At 38.7% G+C, this 17,906-nt stretch overlaps 1 protein-coding gene across 1 annotated transcript in view; it reads left to right on the top strand.

Annotated features, from left to right (window-relative positions):
* The window catches only part of LOC137527306 (serine-rich adhesin for platelets-like), a 106,527-nt gene that overhangs the window by 8,029 nt on the left and 80,592 nt on the right, over positions 1 to 17,906 (top strand). The window contains exons 3-4 of the mRNA XM_068247813.1: positions 23 to 47; positions 1,840 to 7,842. Coding sequence (XP_068103914.1) covers positions 23 to 47; positions 1,840 to 7,842 — 6,028 coding nt within the window. The remainder of the gene's footprint in view (positions 1 to 22; positions 48 to 1,839; positions 7,843 to 17,906) is intronic.

The following is a 17,906-nucleotide window of genomic DNA, read 5'->3' as shown; positions in this document are numbered from 1 at the left end:
TTTTATATTTTTTCCTTTGCAGAGGGAAATTCTTACAAAACATTTAAGTAAGTTATTATTATTATTGTTATTATTAATAAACTTTATTTTTAAAGTACTAACATATTACTCAGTGCTGTACAACAGATTGGGGAGACATTACAGCATTAAATAATGTTACACAGGTCTATTAGGTAAAAAAAATAGTGATGTAAACAATGAAGGGATAAGTATAGCAGACAAAGTTATAGTAAGTTAAAATACAAAGCTAAGTACAATACTTACATTATTCTTAGGTGAAAATAAACTGATGAGATAAACAATGGTATCTATCCTCCTTCTCCTAAAAAATACTTTTTAAGGCATCCCACTGTTTTATTTTAAGTTTAAATCTACTTTTTAAGTTATTACTGTTTAATTGTCTCTGCTCAATGACACCTTCATTGAAGTATGCCAGAGCTAAAATCTTTGACCTATTAACCCTTTTTATCTCTTTCTTGCTCCGAGAAGCCATTAACTGCCAGGAAAATGTTTTATGGCTATAATATCTTATCAGTGAGGTGGTTTATGCTATAGTCCGATCCAATCTCCACCCAAACAGAAACTGTCACTTGCATACCTGATTTTTAACTTTTTCAGGCAAAGAAAGAAAAAAAAAGGAAAGCAGAATAGCTATTTGTGTGCTTGGCATAATACATACTCATGTCTATCTCATTGTATCATATGCCACCTTGGATGTCCTTTAAAGTGAACTCATAACTTTAAAAAATAAAAAGTCAGTGATTAGCGAAAACGCTGATATTCTTTTCATATTAATTGTTGCGAAAATAATGTTATATTTTGACTTTCACGTGAAAATGTCATTGAAAATAATTTTGTAATAAGTTTGTGATTTTTTTGCACTTATCATACATTTTTGCGCTAAAAATAAACAATTTGAAAATGGACCAATTAAATCTCACCAAGGTGGAATTTAATTGGTCTATTTTCAAACTGCAAAAATTTGCATATGCAAGATTTGCATAACCCTGTATCAACTCTGACTTATTTGAAGCTCACTGACCATTCCAGCTGTGACTCACTTTGGTGGCCGCATTTCAACTGCCCATGCAGAATGCTAGCGAGTACTGGGATGGTACATGGGAGCAGCTGACAGGTGGTGAATCCACCATCCTTGGTGAGGCTATCCATCACTGAGCTGGTTGAAAGAGGCAGGAAGTACCAGAAATATAGCAATCAATGAGACAAAAAGATGGCAGGCACTACAGCAATGTGGGATTACAGGTCTGTGATATATCATGTGGTCTGGGGGGTAATATAGACTGGCTTCTCTCACCCTAGTTAAAGCTCTGTGTGCTCTTGAACTTGAAGTGTTCATAAATGCATCAAATAGAAAGAGAGAGAAATCCGGCACTGCAGTGCAAAAGTGCAATTTATTGTGTGCAGGAAACGTCAGTTTCACATACTGTTAATGCGCTTTGCTGGAATGCAACAAGCAGAAAATGGTCCTACCATGGGTTAAGTGGATGACAGTGGGTGCAGGGTGCAGACGGGCAGCCTAACGGCTGTTTCACGTAGTGTTGCTTCTTTTGAGGCTGCTTGTTGCAGTCCAGAAAAGAACATTAACAGCATGTAAACTGACGTGTCCTGCACACAACAAATAGTACTTTTGCATTGCGGTGCCAGATTTCTCCCTCTTTCTATTTGATGCAGTACCAGAAAAAATGCTTCCACCAAATATTTGGCAAAAAAGGGGCACCAGAGTTTACAATGTAAAAAATGTTGACTTGTAGTCAGTAATGTTACTGCTTAAGTGTACTAAAATGAATTAATTATATTATTTTCTTTTTACTTCCCAAGCTGTAACGGCACCATCTACAACATCACCGACAACTGTCCGAGAAAAATCTATAGTCAGTTCATCAAGTGATGTTGCTACAAGAGGAATACTCACCAAAGATGAAACCCCTATGATACCATTGAGAAAATCTAAAGAAAGCACAACTACATCTGTACATCTATCCACCACAGGAAGTACTACTGACACGATAACACCAACATCAGGGAAAAGTCCACTTCCTGCTTTAACAGCTGTAGATTCAACTCAACGAACCACTGAAAAAGCACCTGGTAAATCTACATCTACTCAAATTACAGGGCTAAGCAATGCTTCAGAAACTTCCATATCTACAGCAAGAAGCACAGAACCTTCCACAAGTGGATCCAAAGCATCTACAACTATTTCAACAACCCCTACAGTTGTAGAAGATGCAAAAGTAACCAGTAAGCAAAGCACAAAATCGGCATTAGATACCATTACCGAAGGTAGGTTAGCAACCACAAGAGCTGAATCAAGTGTAACAAATACTTATGCAATCCCTTCACCTCCTGAACAATCAATCACTGTAACATCAAAGATAGATGCCAAAGTTTCTGATGCTATAACAACATCTTCTACTGGAGCTATTCTTGGAACATCTACAGGTCATACAACTGTAAGCAAATTAACAGCTAAAGATGATACATCCACCAAAGGGGCAGATTCAATAACAACATCCTTAGAACTGACAAGTCTGCCATCAAGCATAACCACTGATGTTCCAGCATTACAGTCCACAAAAGCAGTAGCTACGGTATCCACAAATACTGCTGCAACGTCAACAATTGGCATCACCCCATTAACACATATGGTTACAGTTAAAACAATTGCAACATCGGAACAAGCATACACAGTGGGGACACTAGGCTCAACAACAAATATAGCCACTACAACAGAAGAAACATTAAGCTTAACTACAACAACAGCATTACCACATGCATCTGCCGAATGGACAAAAGCCAATGGAGAAACAGTGACAACAAATAAAGATCTAGAATTTTCAACAACAGAATCCACAAATGCAACAACATACAGACCTGGAACAGCTGCTCAGAGTGTTACACCACCTATGGTAACTATTCTACCAACAGAAATCCCAATAACTACAAAGGCAGCTGGGACAATATCTACTTTACAAGCTAACATTGCAGAAAGTCAAACAATTTCTAGAGCTAGTGAAATACCAACAAAAGAAGGAGCACAATTTGGAACCCTGGAAACAATAGTAGTATCTGCAGAACCTTTTGCTAGTTCAAAGGCTAAAACAGTCACACCTGGGCCAGTTTTAGAAGGTACAGCGGCTACATCTGTTGTCTCATCAAAAGAAGTGTTAACTTTGTCTACACAACCTAAAACAGATAAAGGTGACACAACTACAAAAACCACATCCAAAATTGTCAAAGTTACTTCTACACTGACAACAAATGAAACAACAGCAACAACATTTGGGACTGGAGTAACAAAAACAACACCTGTAGGCAAAATAATAACCCAAGAAATATCTACTACAAATGCTATAGCCACAACAGGGGCTGCCATTATGGGACTTACACAAACTGTTGTAGTTACTCAACCAACAAAATCTCCAGCAATAATGACTACCACATTGTCTTCACAAGCACCTACTACAGACAGTCAAACAAAATTTACATCTGTTCAAATGACAATAACAGAAACAACAAAAACAGAAGCAGCAACATCATCTAGAGAGCGTTTAACTGGCCCAACAACTTTTCAAACTGAACGTGGGTCAACAATGAAAAATGCAACTGATGTATCTGTAGCCCATGCAGAAAAGATGTCCACTTTGTCTACACAACCTAAAACTGGAATAACTTTAGAAACGACATCCAAAATTGTAAGAAGGGATGACCCCACAATATCTCCAGAGGTGATAGCAACATCAGGTAAACAAAAAGAAAAAGAGACTACAGACAATTTAGGACCTTTCAGTTTTTCAACAGCTGTAACTGTAGAAACATTACCAGCTACCCTAGGAGCCACCATTGCAGGAATTACAAAAGAGTTGCCAAAAACTAAACCTCAGACAGTCACAAGCATCAGTAATGCTTCTACAGTAGCAGGTGGGGACATTTTATTGGCATCTACACCAACACATATAACACCATCAAAGATGACATCAGCTACAACAGAAAATGTTATAGATCCTCTAATATTAACAACACCCACAAGAGCTGCATCAGAACCAACTTCAGGACAAGACAAAACTTCTATAGAAGCTGCAAAAGCTGAAACAACACCAACCAGAGGACAATTAGCAGAGAGCACACTTCAGCCTACCAAATCTACACTACAAAAGCAGGAATCTATAGGAACAGCTTCAAACTCAACATTGCCAAAGACTACAACGTCTTCAGAAGATATCCTCAGTTCATCTCCAGTTTACACAACTTTACCAGTTACAAGTATTAAAGATTTAATTGATGTCACTACAACACAGTTCAGGGGATCAACACAAACAAAAACAATGACTACTGTAAGTACTGCTGCAGTGTTTTCAACAAGTACAGACGTTCCAACTGAATATCCAAGAACATCAACAAGAACTGCCACATCCACGACAACCCACCCATCATCCACTACTGAGTATGCAACACCATTAGTTACTAGTTTAAAAGCAGGTAGTCTGATGACTACAGGTATAATAATTACAGCCACTACAGATAATCCTACAGGAGCTATGAGCAAACATGCAACACTGGAGCATGCTGCAACATCTTCCACTATAACTATGCTTGAAGTATCTACTGAAACATTTCCAGGGACTACAATAACATCAGTAGATAGCTCAACTGCAAGTGCAGGAAAAGCTGACATTGAAACTAGATCACCATTAGACAACATAATACCTACAAAAGCAGTACAAGAAATAAAAACTGAACACGCCAATCAAACAACTCCACATAGTACATATACAACTGGAGAACTAACAACATTAACTAAGCCAACTGAAATAACATCCCATATAGTTCTATTCACAGACTCCAAAGCAACAACTGCTTCAAAATCACTAACTGAAGACGTTTCTACTGCTCAAGTGAAAACCAAAAATACAACTACAATTAAATCAATGTCCAGTTCTAGTGCAGACATTACTAAGCCAAGTATTGGAGGATCTAAAAAGACACCAACAATGGAAAACACAACAGCAGACAAAATGTCTACTACAGCAATAAAATCACCAGGTACCACTCTGGAAGCGAACATCTTTGCATCATCTGCATCATTTGTAGGTGCAACAAAAGAGTATTCAACAAAAGCCACACCAAGAACCACTATATCTGGGACAATTGCAGGAAGTACAACAATGTTCATTACAACAATCAAGAAATCCATCAATGATACAGCCAAAGAAACAAAAGGCACAACAACAGCAGCTGGTGTCTCTAAATCACTTGTGGAAACTGGAATATCAGTGATGAAAGATGCAACAACAGGAGCCCAGCCATCAACTACAACATCTTTAACAGATTCAAGTACACTAACTCAAACAGGTATAACAACAATAAAACCTACCAAATCAATGGAAACATCTTTGAACACAGAACTCTCAATCAGTACTAAAAATGCTTTTGACCAAGTGGCAATATCTACATCAACCTTTCAAGAATCAATGACTATAAGGGCAATAAATAGCACAATTTTACCAGGAACTACTACATCTGCAACAACCATACAAATTCATATTTCAACAGATCCTCACACAACTGGCACTACATCAGGACTGACAACTGATACTGTGATACCAACAAATTTGACTACTATTTCATCACGTGCAAATGAATCTATTACAACATTAACTACAACCTTGACCACTAAACCAAAATTGCTTCTTACAGCTGAAACTTCTGCTAGAACACTAACACCTAACACTGCTACATCAGCACATCCACCCAACGCTACTTGGATAGTTCAAACCACTAAACCTATTACAACCATGAACAAGGCCACATCTGTAGCTACTGAAACTAGAACCTTCCTCAAAGCTGAAAATACTACGTTATCATCGACAACTGGAGCTTTTACACAAATACCAACATTTACAGCCAAAACTACAGTGATAAAAACTTCTGAATCGCTTTCATCTGCAAAAACAGATGACTGGTCAGCAACCGAGTCAAAAACAACTGGAGCTTTCATAGTGACTAGCACAACTGCTTCACCACCAACAATTGTTAATGCGACAGCACTGACCACCACAGACTTAATTACAAAAATAAAAACAAGTGAAGGCTCAACTACTAAATTTAAAACACCTCTAACTAATGGAACTATTATATTAGAATCAATAACTAGCACTTCTACAGAACCACATTCAACTGAACCAAGTGGACTTGTAAAGACAACAGACACTATAACCGCTACTACTAAAATAGTTCTTGCAAATCAACACACCACATCATCAACAAGTAACACTATTACAACTATACTCTCTGATACTTCTACTACAACAGAAATTACAACAAATGCTAACATTGCTGAATCTGCAGCACCTGCCAAAGCCCCAACTACTACATCAGCAGCAACAAACAATGCTAGTTTGGAAGTACACGCCAGTACTGAAATTATTTCAACAGGGAAAGTGATCAAAAATACAACTCTTGACCCTAAAGGATCTCTGCCAGATAAAACTGCTACAACAACACTAATGACTAACACTGTAACATCAGTACCCTCAATCAAGACCTCATTAGCAGCACACACTACTGAATCTATCATATCAACTAAATCAACTGAAATTGTAACAGCAGAACCTAAAAAAAATGGTACAACCCTTTTGTTTGAGGGACATGGAGCATCTACTACAACAGTTAGGTCATTAGGATCCACAGGGAAGACAGCAGAAGACGTGTCAAAAGAAACAACTACAAATTTTATTTCAGGAGTATCTACAATTACTGAAAGTTCAGTATCTGCAAAACAAGCAACAGCATTAAAATCTCCAGCAAAGGCAACTACAAGTGTTTTTACAGGATCATCCTCAGCAGAAGGAATAACAGACTCAACAGTCTCAAGAAAAGCAACTTCTAACACTACAAGTGAAATTCATGTTCAACAGTCAACTGAACGATTTGGACTCTCAAGACAAATACCCACTACAGTTCCAGCAATTAAAAGCACAACAGTAGAGCAAACCGGACAAACCTCTCCTTTGCTAAAAGTTACAGTAGAGCCAACCACTCAGGGTACAACAGATATTTTATCGTCCTCAGATTCAGTAGTAACTGATACAAGTATCCCTACAGAAGCAATAACAAAAACAGACACAAAAACTTCAACAGTCCAAAAGGAAGCAACACAAAGCACTGTGGTACCTTGGAAAGGAATTATAACAAAAACTGTTAAAGATACAACCTTGCAGAGTACCACAAATTCAACTACAAAAACGACACCTGTTTGGGGAACTGGGGAACTTTCAAAGCAAACAACAGATTCTTTTATTGCAGTCACACAAAATACCTCAGGAGTAACCTCATCAAGAGATGTTCAAATGAAAGGAACTGCTTCTACTGTAGCAATTACAAAAGCAACAGTTCAAGGTGTAGATGTAGTTAGAATTGTTACTACGGGTGCAGCTATTAATATAACCAAGCACACAACTGGTGGAACTGCCAGTGGAACACAGCCAGTAGTGGACACCACAACAAGACCATTAGTAACTTTATCAAGCATTAGTTCAATAATTTCCAATACAACCAAAGAAAGGACTGTCAGTACAATATTGAGGACTACTACAATACAACCTTCTATGAACGCAACGAAAAGTACGCCAGCTATTACCAAAACAACCACAGGACCTAAACCTAGTAATATTAACACTACCAAACCTGGGACCTTTAATTTTAGCCATACTACAGTAACTGTAAATAGAACAACTGCTTACATTACAAGAAATGCTACGACAGTCCACAGCGCAGAGAAAACAACAATCCATACGAATACAACTGCAGAAAAGCCACCAGGTAAATTGTATTGTTTTGAACAGTATATTATATGCATTTTGTGAATGAAATCAGGTAAAGCATATTGCATGAACAAAACTTTAAAGGAAATTTATTTATTTTTTATAATCGTTCATTATCGATTGTGCCCATCAACTGAGATTATTTACAACCAATCCGATCAGAATTTCTGATTGCTCGAAAGATTTTTCACTAGAAATTGGACCGTTAGTGGCCAGCTTTAGTCTAACTGCTATTCTTACATGCATCACACAATTCTTATGTACAAGATTCATTGACATGAGTGATACAAAAGATTTGATATTCTTTTTTGGATTCAGATTTGAGGAAATTTGGGATTCGTCCCATCTCTAGCGTTTAACAAACCTCCCAGTTTTACTTTCAATTCTGCATTACTAATTCAGAAAATGTCTCAGGTGAGTTGGGTGGGAGAGACAGAGGGAAGAGGAAGTGACACAAGGCTTTCCCTGTAGCATTCTACAAAATGAAATTATTAAAGAAAACCTGTAATGAAAAAAGTTCCCTTGGGGGGTACTCACCTCAGTAGGGGGAAGCCTCTGGACCCTATAGAGGCTCCCCCCATCCTCCTCTGTCCCATGGCGGTCTCTCTGCAGCCCCCAGAACGCTCAAATCGATAGAAGGTAGATTCCGGGCACCCAGAACGCACAGGCGACAAATCTGACAGCCTGTGCAATATTTACCTTTTCTGGCTCCAGTGGGGCGCTGTTGCGGCTCTTCTGATGGAGATAGGTGAAATTAGCTGATCTTCGCCGGGTCTGCTCTACTGCGCAGGCGCAGGAGACTTGCGCCTGCGCAGTAGAGCGGCCCAACGGAGATCGGCTATTTTCACCTATCTCCGTGGGATACAGCGCCTGCGCTGGAGCCAAAAGGTAAATATTTACATCACCGCCGGTCCGGGAGGATTTTCTCCACCGCCGTTGGACCGGCAAGGAAGACAGGGGAAGCCTCAATAGGATTTGGAGGCTTCCCCCACCCGAGGTGAGTACCCACCAGAGGAGTGTTTTTCATTACAGATTTTCTTTAAGAAAAGATGAAAAAGGGCTTTAAAAATTCATATACTTAATGCAGGAGAAAACAGCAAAGCTGGCACTCGATGACAGATAGTGTGTACAACAAGCTTAAGATCAAAAGACCTGTGCTCTTGGTGAGGCATAGCATCCAGACGATCCAGTAAAGTAAGGCCAGGCAACATAATCCCAAAAAATCTTCACCGATTTATTACCCTCTATGGGTTAAACACACATCAGAGTGCACGAGTCTCTGAAGAAGCGGTACTGGGCTGTTAGGCTGCGGTTTCCTCCTATCCCCCACTGCACTGTAAATCTGCTATCTGTGTAATCTCTAGAGGGTAATAAAGCTGTCAAGATTTTTTGGAATTCTGGTACTTGGCCTTTCTTTAAAAATTCATGACAAGGTTTTCTGGAGCACTTGTCATCACTAATGTTTTCCAAGCCTATTAAAGACCCCAGTGTTGGGTTGGTGCTGCTGCAGTAAGAGGTAGGAAAACCAGTATCAGGGTCTGACAGGTGAAGGACTCTTATGCAAAAATGTGTGCATTAAACTTTTGGAGTATAATGAAAAAAAAAGTATAATAAAAATAGAGTAATGGGTTTTATACTGCCCTCTTGGAAAGCACTATTGTCCTATTTCTGTACTATGTGCTTGAATATTTACTTTGGGTTTCAATTGTGTGGTGTAACTTTATGTAGAGGTTTTTAGATTTGCTTAAATGCATTATTATTATTCAGTTGGTGCAGTAAACTTCTTTTAACACGTTTTATATTTTGTAGGGATTTTGTGATTTTACATATTTTTACTTTATAATTCACAAGCAATAAATAGCTATAAAAAGGTCTGTGTCAAACCTCCCCGCACTTATAAGCCGAATATTTAACTTTGCCAAATTCACCGACACTGCAGATGCAGTCAGATGGAACTTTTTATTGCCATGCTGTCGCATAGAAAAACCTTGTAGAGATCTTACTGCCCCCTCAGGGAATCAGCGGCGCTTGGAAAACTTCAGGCCCTACAGATCGTAGTGCATCGAGCTGTCAGCCACTCGCTATATTAGCTTGACCCCTAAGAATTGGTGAAAAGCAGGGAGATACCTCAAGCAATGAATCCCCCACAGCTCTATTTACCAGCTCTTATGGCCATCAGCAGCCCTTGACCTGGCTAATGTGTGCGAGTTATCTCTAGGCCTATTACACATTTGCCCAAAGTGGACAAAATAAAAAACAGAGTTAAAATGTATTGTATAGTATATTTTGATATTTTTGTATAAATCCACTGCTTAATTGAAATCAGGTTCCTTCCTATGTTGATTGCAGGCCAATAGCTTGATTTAAGAGTCATTTATCAAAGGTATGTATTTTTGAAGCTCCCTTTCTCACCTACCATATAGATTTGGCTGGGTGCTATGATATTGTTGGTCTATATCAATTATAGTGGCATTATCAAATAAGCTCCAGGCCAAACCTGTAAACATATGTTAGTTCAGTGGAAGAATTTAAACAAGGACCTTCTTTTCAATGACTCTAAAGTCAAGCTAAGAGCCTAAATAGACTTTTCCCACACTACAGACAGCCATGAGACCTGGTAAATAGAGTTAAGAGGACCCCTACAATTGAACAATCTCTCTCTGCTTCCGGCTTTTATAACTGAAAGGTGGAGATAGATCTCCTGAAGGCATCAACATTTTTCCCTTTATTTAAAAAAGAGCTAAATGTATACAGCACCTTGAAAAGCCCCCTGTGCAAGGCAATACCCGGCTAAAGCTAAAAGTGATAAAGAGCATTGCTGAGTCCAGCACCAGCTTACATGAGCTACAACTCACATTGGCCTCAATTCACTAAACTTTATCAAACACTTTATCGAATGTTTGATAATTGACCTCATGGGTAAAATCTAATTTTGAATTCACTAAGGTGTTATAGATTTATTTAATGTTTTATCGATAAAATGTTCAATAAATCTATAACACCTTAGTGAATTCAAAATAGATTGTACCCATGAGGTAAATTATCAAAGGTTTGATAAAGTGTTTGATAATGTTTAGTGAATTGAGGCCATTGTCTTACAATTCGTGATTGAGTGCAAGGTTCAGTTAGGTGTGGTAACCAGCAGCCATTGTGGAATTAATGCTCAGTTTAGTGCAGCTTTACTAAACTTTACTGCATTGTGCCCTATGTAGTGTAGTAAACAATAACATGTCAAAACTGCTGTCCTCAGATGTCCTGAACAGTTTTGTAGATAAATCCAATTAATCCTTCAGTGTTCAGCTTTAATTTGACATACCTGAGTCATCCTATTTAAACATGACCGTCTTTTATAAAGTCAAGGTTATATACCCATGAGATCTTTGTTATCCAACACTGTATGTATTAGTGAGAAACCATTTGGCATATTCATAAAATTACCAATAAATAACAATAACAATAACAATAACAATAATATTTATATAGCGCTTTTCTCCCTGGGGACTCAAAGCGCTGCGACCCTGCATTATGCAGTCTCAAAGGCTCGGGAAAAGAGGTGAGTTTTTAGCCTTTTTTTAAAGCTGTCCAGAGAAGGAGCCTCTCGTACTGATTGTGGAAGTGAGTTCCATAGAGTAGGGGCTGCGTAGGAAAAGGCCCGAGCACCAAATGTTAAGTGTATCCTGGGAATAACCAGCTTCATCTTGTTGGCAGAGCGGAGGGTGCATGAAGGGGCATAAAGTTCCAATAGATCCGCTATGTATTTGGGTCCCATGTGGTGTAGAGCCTTGAATGTCAGCAGGCAGATCTTAAAATTGATTCTCCATTTTACTGGCAACCAGTGAAGAGTTTGCAGTACTGGTGTGATGTGTGAGCTGCGGGGGGCATTAGCTAGGAGTCTGGCTGCAGCATTCTGTACTAGCTGTAAGGGGCGCAGAGCCTTATCTGTAGATCCGATGAACAGGGCGTTGCAGTAGTCTAGGCGGGAGGATACAAATGCATGAACCAGGGCAGGTAGGTCTTCAGCTGGGATAAGGTGTTTGATTTTCGCTATATTTCTTAGATGGAAGAAGGAAGACTTGACGACAGCTGATACCTGCTGTCTGAGTTTTAGATTTCCATCCAGGATCACCCCAAGGTTTCGCACAGAGTCTTTATACTGTACAGTATCTCCCCCAATTGCTAGTTTGAGGTGGTGAGCGTTTTGAACTTTATCCATCATGTGTGGACCACCTACCACCAACACCTCTGTTTTGTCAGAGTTCAGCCTCAGCCAGCTGGTGTTCATCCAATTTTGTAAATCCACTAGACACGCATTTATGGATGCTGATGGGTCTTGGGTGCCAGGCTTGAAGGACAGATACAGTTGTGTGTCATCTGCATAACAATGGTATCCTAGGCCATAGTTCTGGATTATTTTGCCCAGTGGGAGCATGTAGGCTGCAAAGAGTAATGGTGATAGTACAGAACCCTGTGGAACTCCATAGGCAAGTGGCACTGGATTAGAGTAGTGTGTGCCCAGACATACTTGCTGTGTCCTGCCAGATAGGAAGGTCTGAAACCAGCTAAGAACAGTACCCCTTAGGCCACAGTAATTCTTCAGTCGCTGGATAAGAATTTCATGATCCACAGTATCAAATGCTGCTGACAAGTCAAGAAGAATCAGAACTGAGCAATCACCCTTGTCCCTTGCAGTAAGTAGATCATTCATTACTCGGACTAATGCTGTTTCAGTGCTGTGCCTTTTCCTGAATCCTGACTGAAAAGTATCAAAGATGTTGTTATCTGTAAGCCTGGCTTCTAGCTGGTTGGCGACTGCTTTCTCGATAACTTTTGATAGGAATGGTAAGTTCGCCACAGGTCTGTAGTTGGTTACAGAATCAGGATCTAGTGATGGTTTCTTCAGGAGGGGTTTTATGATTGCTTTCTTTAGTTCTTCTGGGAAAAGACCACTTTGCAAGGAGCACTGAGTGATTTTGTGAAGTGCTGGCCTGATCAGCTCTGGGCACTGCATTAAGGATCCAGTTGGGCCAGGATCCAGGTCGCAGGTAGTGGGGCGGAGACTTTGAATGAGAATTCCAAAATCTTCTACACTCAGAGTGTCAAAGACTTGCCATGGTGGTACGGTAGTAGGCATATGCAACGTCCAGTGGTCAATTGATGTAGTAAATGCTGCTCTTTCAGTTGAGTTAAACAAATCATTTTATATTTTTAAAAGCCATCAGAAAAAAAACCTTCTAAAGCTTAGATCTAGAGAAAAATATTATTTTAGTTTTGTACTGAATACGTGATAAGGGATTGACTCTCTTTTTGGGAGTTTAAAAATTACCTCCATTCCCAAAGCAGATTTTTTTCCCTTTCTTTCTGTTCCTGTGACCTGTGTGGGCATCCAAGAATTTGACATGATCCCATCTGGTCACAGGATAGGGAATGACATACAAAAATAAAAAACTTAGTGAGAGTTTTAAATAGGGGCTAGTCTAGTTGAGTTTACCCATGTCCTGCCTACAACAATCTGGTCATCACCACTAGTTCAGCTGGATAACGTAGCGGTTAAGGCTGTTGACTTTGATGTAGGGTTTGAGCCTTTTGATCAGGGTTCAAATACCGACTGAAGACAGTATGTAAAACAGTAAGGAGTCTTTGGGCAAGGCTCCTTAATGATCCTGGTCGCCAGTGGAATGTGCCCTAAGTGACTGCACCCCTGAAGCGCTTTGTGTCGATCAGGAAAAAAGTGCTATATTAGTGTACTTTGTCTTGGCTGCTCTCTAATGTGTAAGAAATAGGGGATCCAGCCAGAAACACTATTCATGCCACCAAACAAATAGGTTTAGCAAAGTTGAGCGGAGGCAGCAGCCAAAGCAAGTGACTTACCTGAAGCTTAGTGGCCAAAGGCTGTGGTCAGTTTTTCAATTTCAGCTTAAATGTTTGCCCCTGGGTCCCCTGTTTCTTATATTAGTGGAGACAACCAGATTGCCACGAGCAGGAAGCAGCTGCTGATCTATGAGGTTTCCTGACAAAAAAATGTATAATTTATTGCTTTCACTGTCTCTGCTGGAGAGACCTACTCGCTTCTTGTTCAGAGACTACAAAATAAGAAAAAAAAACATTGACAGATGAGGGCACAGAGACGATTAAAAACCCAGGACACGGTCAGTCCTCTTATAATACTATCAAAAAATAAATATATGAACCTAGTACTGAGCTGTACATTTGCCTAATCTCACTAATATTATAAATGCAAAAGTTTGGATGTTTGATGTTAAGCAACAATGGCCAAATGGATTTGAATGAAATTTGGCACACACATAGTAGATTACCTGGTGGAATAACATATAGGATACTTTTTATCCCCATAACCAAAATTGGCCGGAGACGGACGCAAATTTTCACTGGAAAAATGTAAACTGCAGCCAATCTTACACTGTTAAAGGCAGGAGTCTCACACTTTGCACAGTAGGTCACTGGGTGACTGGGATTAATATTCAGAAAAGTGGGTGGAGCCTATAAAAACTATCAAAATTCACCTATTGATTTTTAAGGGGAGTATTTAATTGCTGCCATTCTTGCACTGCTAATGGCACAAGTCTCAAACCTGGTACAGCTGGTCATTGGGTGACTGGGCTCAAATTCAGAAAACGGAGTGGAGCCACAAAAAGCCAATCCGATTTGTTTCATTTCAATGCAAATTATTGATAATAATAATTCCTTTTTTTGTATAGCACTTTTCTCCTGTCAGACTCAAAGCACTTGTGAGGCAGCGCACTTAGTAGGCAGTAGCAGTGTTAGGGAGTCTTGCCCAAATAACTCCTTACTGCATAGGTGCTGGCTTACTGAACAGGCAGAGCCGAGATTCGAACCCAGGTCTCCTGTGTCAGAGGTGGAGCCCTTAACCATTACACTATCCAGCCAATGCCAAAGAACACAAAGAACACAAAGCTCACAAACTTGGTCATTGAGTAATTGAGTGTTAGTGTTAGAAAAAGTGGGTGGAGCCAACACCAGCCAAATACATGCCCGGGCAACATAAGTTAGTTAATAAAAGTGTTTCATGACAATGTGTTTAATACATCCACTCTTTCATCCATCTGACTTTAATGTACAGTATCTTATCAATGTATTGTTTGAACTGTGTTTCAGTGGCAAGTGAATCCATAGATTTGGACAGTTGGCGTATTATACTTATTGGCCTGGGAGTAATAGCAGGAACAGTTTTGTCTTTGATGACTTGCTTTGTGGTAAGTTTGACACATTTTTAAGATTGGTTCTGGTATCACTATACCTAAAGACATATAACCTGCCTCTGCAATTCATTTTAGTGACCCACATAATTATAATATTATTAAAAAGAACAATGTGAAGTACACCCATAAGTTTACTATGCCAATTCACAGGGGATTTCCCCAGCTAAACACTTTTAAAAATCACATCCCCCCCCCCCGCCTTACACACATACACACACTCACACACTAATGAACCTCTGTACAGCTTTTTTTTTACACATCCTCAGTTCAGTATAGCTCATCCAACTAGCTTGCTACCTTCCCCTTTTAAAGTCACCTCCAATCAGCCATATCCTTTTAGCAGTGGTAGCTGTTTAAAGTGAGAAGCTGGAGAATGTCCCATCTACTCAAAGGCCACTGAATATTTTATGTTGTTTGTCGAACTACAAAATTACCGTAGCTTAAAGTACCCCATCCCTTTATTAACCACTTATGTCGTTCATGGCAGTATATCTCCAGCTCGCAGGACTTCAGTTCCTATGCCCCAGGGGCATAGATATACGCCTCCCACTGTGATCGCTGCTGTGCGTGCTCCCGCTCGCTCCCGTGCACATTCTCGTCTCTGCCCATTAGTGCACAGATCAGTGAATAAGAACACAGTTCCCATTTACTAATCTAAGTGCCTGTGATCAATGATCACAGCATCAATGAGATGCTGTGGTCATTGCAATAAGAGAAAGTAACATATACACACAACTCCTTCTGCGTACTGCTCAGTAGTGTGTGTGTGTGTGGGGGGGGGGGGGATTTCTAATGGCCAAATACTAAAATGACACCTACATACATTGATTTTATAAAAAAAAAAAAATACAAACATTTCCCTTTCAAATCAACCCCTTACCTCCCCTACTCTCCCAAAGTTTCCAAAGTAAAAAAATGTATATATTAAAGAACAACAACACATAAATAGTTACCTTAGGGACTGTGTTTTTTTTTTTACTATAAATGTCATAAGGGTATATTACTGTTATTTTTAGCAAACATGGGCTTATAATTAGTGTCAGAAGCAAAAACTGAAAAAAAAAATCACCTTTATTTCCAAATAAAATATTGTTGCCATACATTGTACTAGGGACATATTTTATACATTGCAATAATTGGGTATAAAATGGGCAAATAAAATGTGTGGATTTTATTTACAGCAGCACATTTTATTTTGAAACTATAATGGCCAAAAACTAAGAAATAATGATGTTCTTCCATTTTTTTTTTCTTATTATTGCTGTTAAAATGCGTTTAGAATAAAATAATTACAGAAGGGGAAAAATCCCTCAGTAGGGAAGTGGTGAAGTGGCACTTAACCTAGAGAAAGGTTGAATACTGGGGGGCAGTGTCTTCCTGCTGTCAGTTCAGGCAATGAAGAATTTGACACTAGCGTAGTTCCATTCATCTGCTGACTCAGCACAATCTCTGTGTTTAAGTCAGTGTGGTATGCTGGCTGAGTAACCTGATATGAAGTGGAGACTCTGTTTACTGCTTTCACTGTATTGAACTCTTTCATGGGGTTAAAGCCCATATGCAATTAGTTTTTTTTTTTTCAGATGAGTTTTCTCTTGGGAGATATTTTATTTCTTCTCTTTAAAATAACTTTTCAGCTCTTTGCAATTGAAAAAGTACCAAAAAGTAAGTAAAAAGTACTATCAAAATTATTTGGAGTATAATATGATTGCTTGCCAGTGATGTTTAATACATTTTATTAACAAGGTGTAAAAATATGTTGGGCTCTATTCACAAAACTTCTCATAAATAACTTATTTCTATCAACTTATTGATAAAAATAACCTTTCAGCATGTTTACAAGCAAAATAATCACTCAAAATAAGTTGTTCCTGGTTAACTTTATTTCAATATTACTTTTCTTGCCTTAATTATATTACATTTTTGCTCTTTGGGAGCTTAAAAATGTAATATATGTAAGGTGAAAACAGAGGAAAACAGGTGAAAAAGCTTTGTAAATCATGCCCAATCTACGAGAAAACTCAGGAGAAAAAGTAAATTGCACACAGGAGAAAAGTCGAAAAATTAGAATATCGTGCAAAAGTAAATTAATTTCAGTAATTCAACTTAAAAGTCATAAAAGATGAAACTATTATATGAACCAATATATGAAATAGGAACCATTTGCAGGGGTTTTGGATGAATTAGCTGATTAGAGTCTAACACTTTGCACCTAGAATATTGAACATTTTCACAATATTCGAATGGTCTGAGATTTGGATTTTGGGGTCTACATAAGCTGTGAGCCATAATCATCAAAACTATAACAAATAATGGTTTGAAATATCTTGCTTTGCATGTAATGAGTCTATTTCATATATTAGTTTCACCTTTTTAAGCTGAATTACTGAAATAAATGGACTTTTGCACAATATTCTAATTTTTCACATTTCACCTGTATTTGCCGTTTTGTGTCTTAGCCTAATGACAGAGTTGTGTTATGTACACATATTATCTATGTTTGTCTAAAACTGTATCATAGTGTTCTTGGCCAAGTATACAGTACATCCAGTTGGGTTGGAAATCGCTTGAATTTGTATTTTGTCTTTTCTAGATGCTGTATCTTAGAAGGATGTCATATTTCTCTCGAAATGTGTATGTAATAAATGAGCCCTGACACAGCTATCTAAGGAATGAATATATCTGAAAGAAAGGGACGTGTTTCCGCTCCAAGTGTTAATCTCAGGAAATCTTTCCAAGTGGAAGTGAAGAGCTCCACAAATGCCATTTCATTCTGCTTGCTGTTGTTTTAAAATGTACAGGAAGATTTGAAGACTTTACACATGAT

The sequence above is a fragment of the Hyperolius riggenbachi genome, chromosome 8 (genome assembly GCF_040937935.1).
Source record: "Hyperolius riggenbachi isolate aHypRig1 chromosome 8, aHypRig1.pri, whole genome shotgun sequence".
In the NCBI taxonomy this organism is placed as follows: domain Eukaryota; kingdom Metazoa; phylum Chordata; class Amphibia; order Anura; family Hyperoliidae; genus Hyperolius; species Hyperolius riggenbachi.
This window is presented reverse-complemented; position numbering and strand designations above follow the sequence as displayed.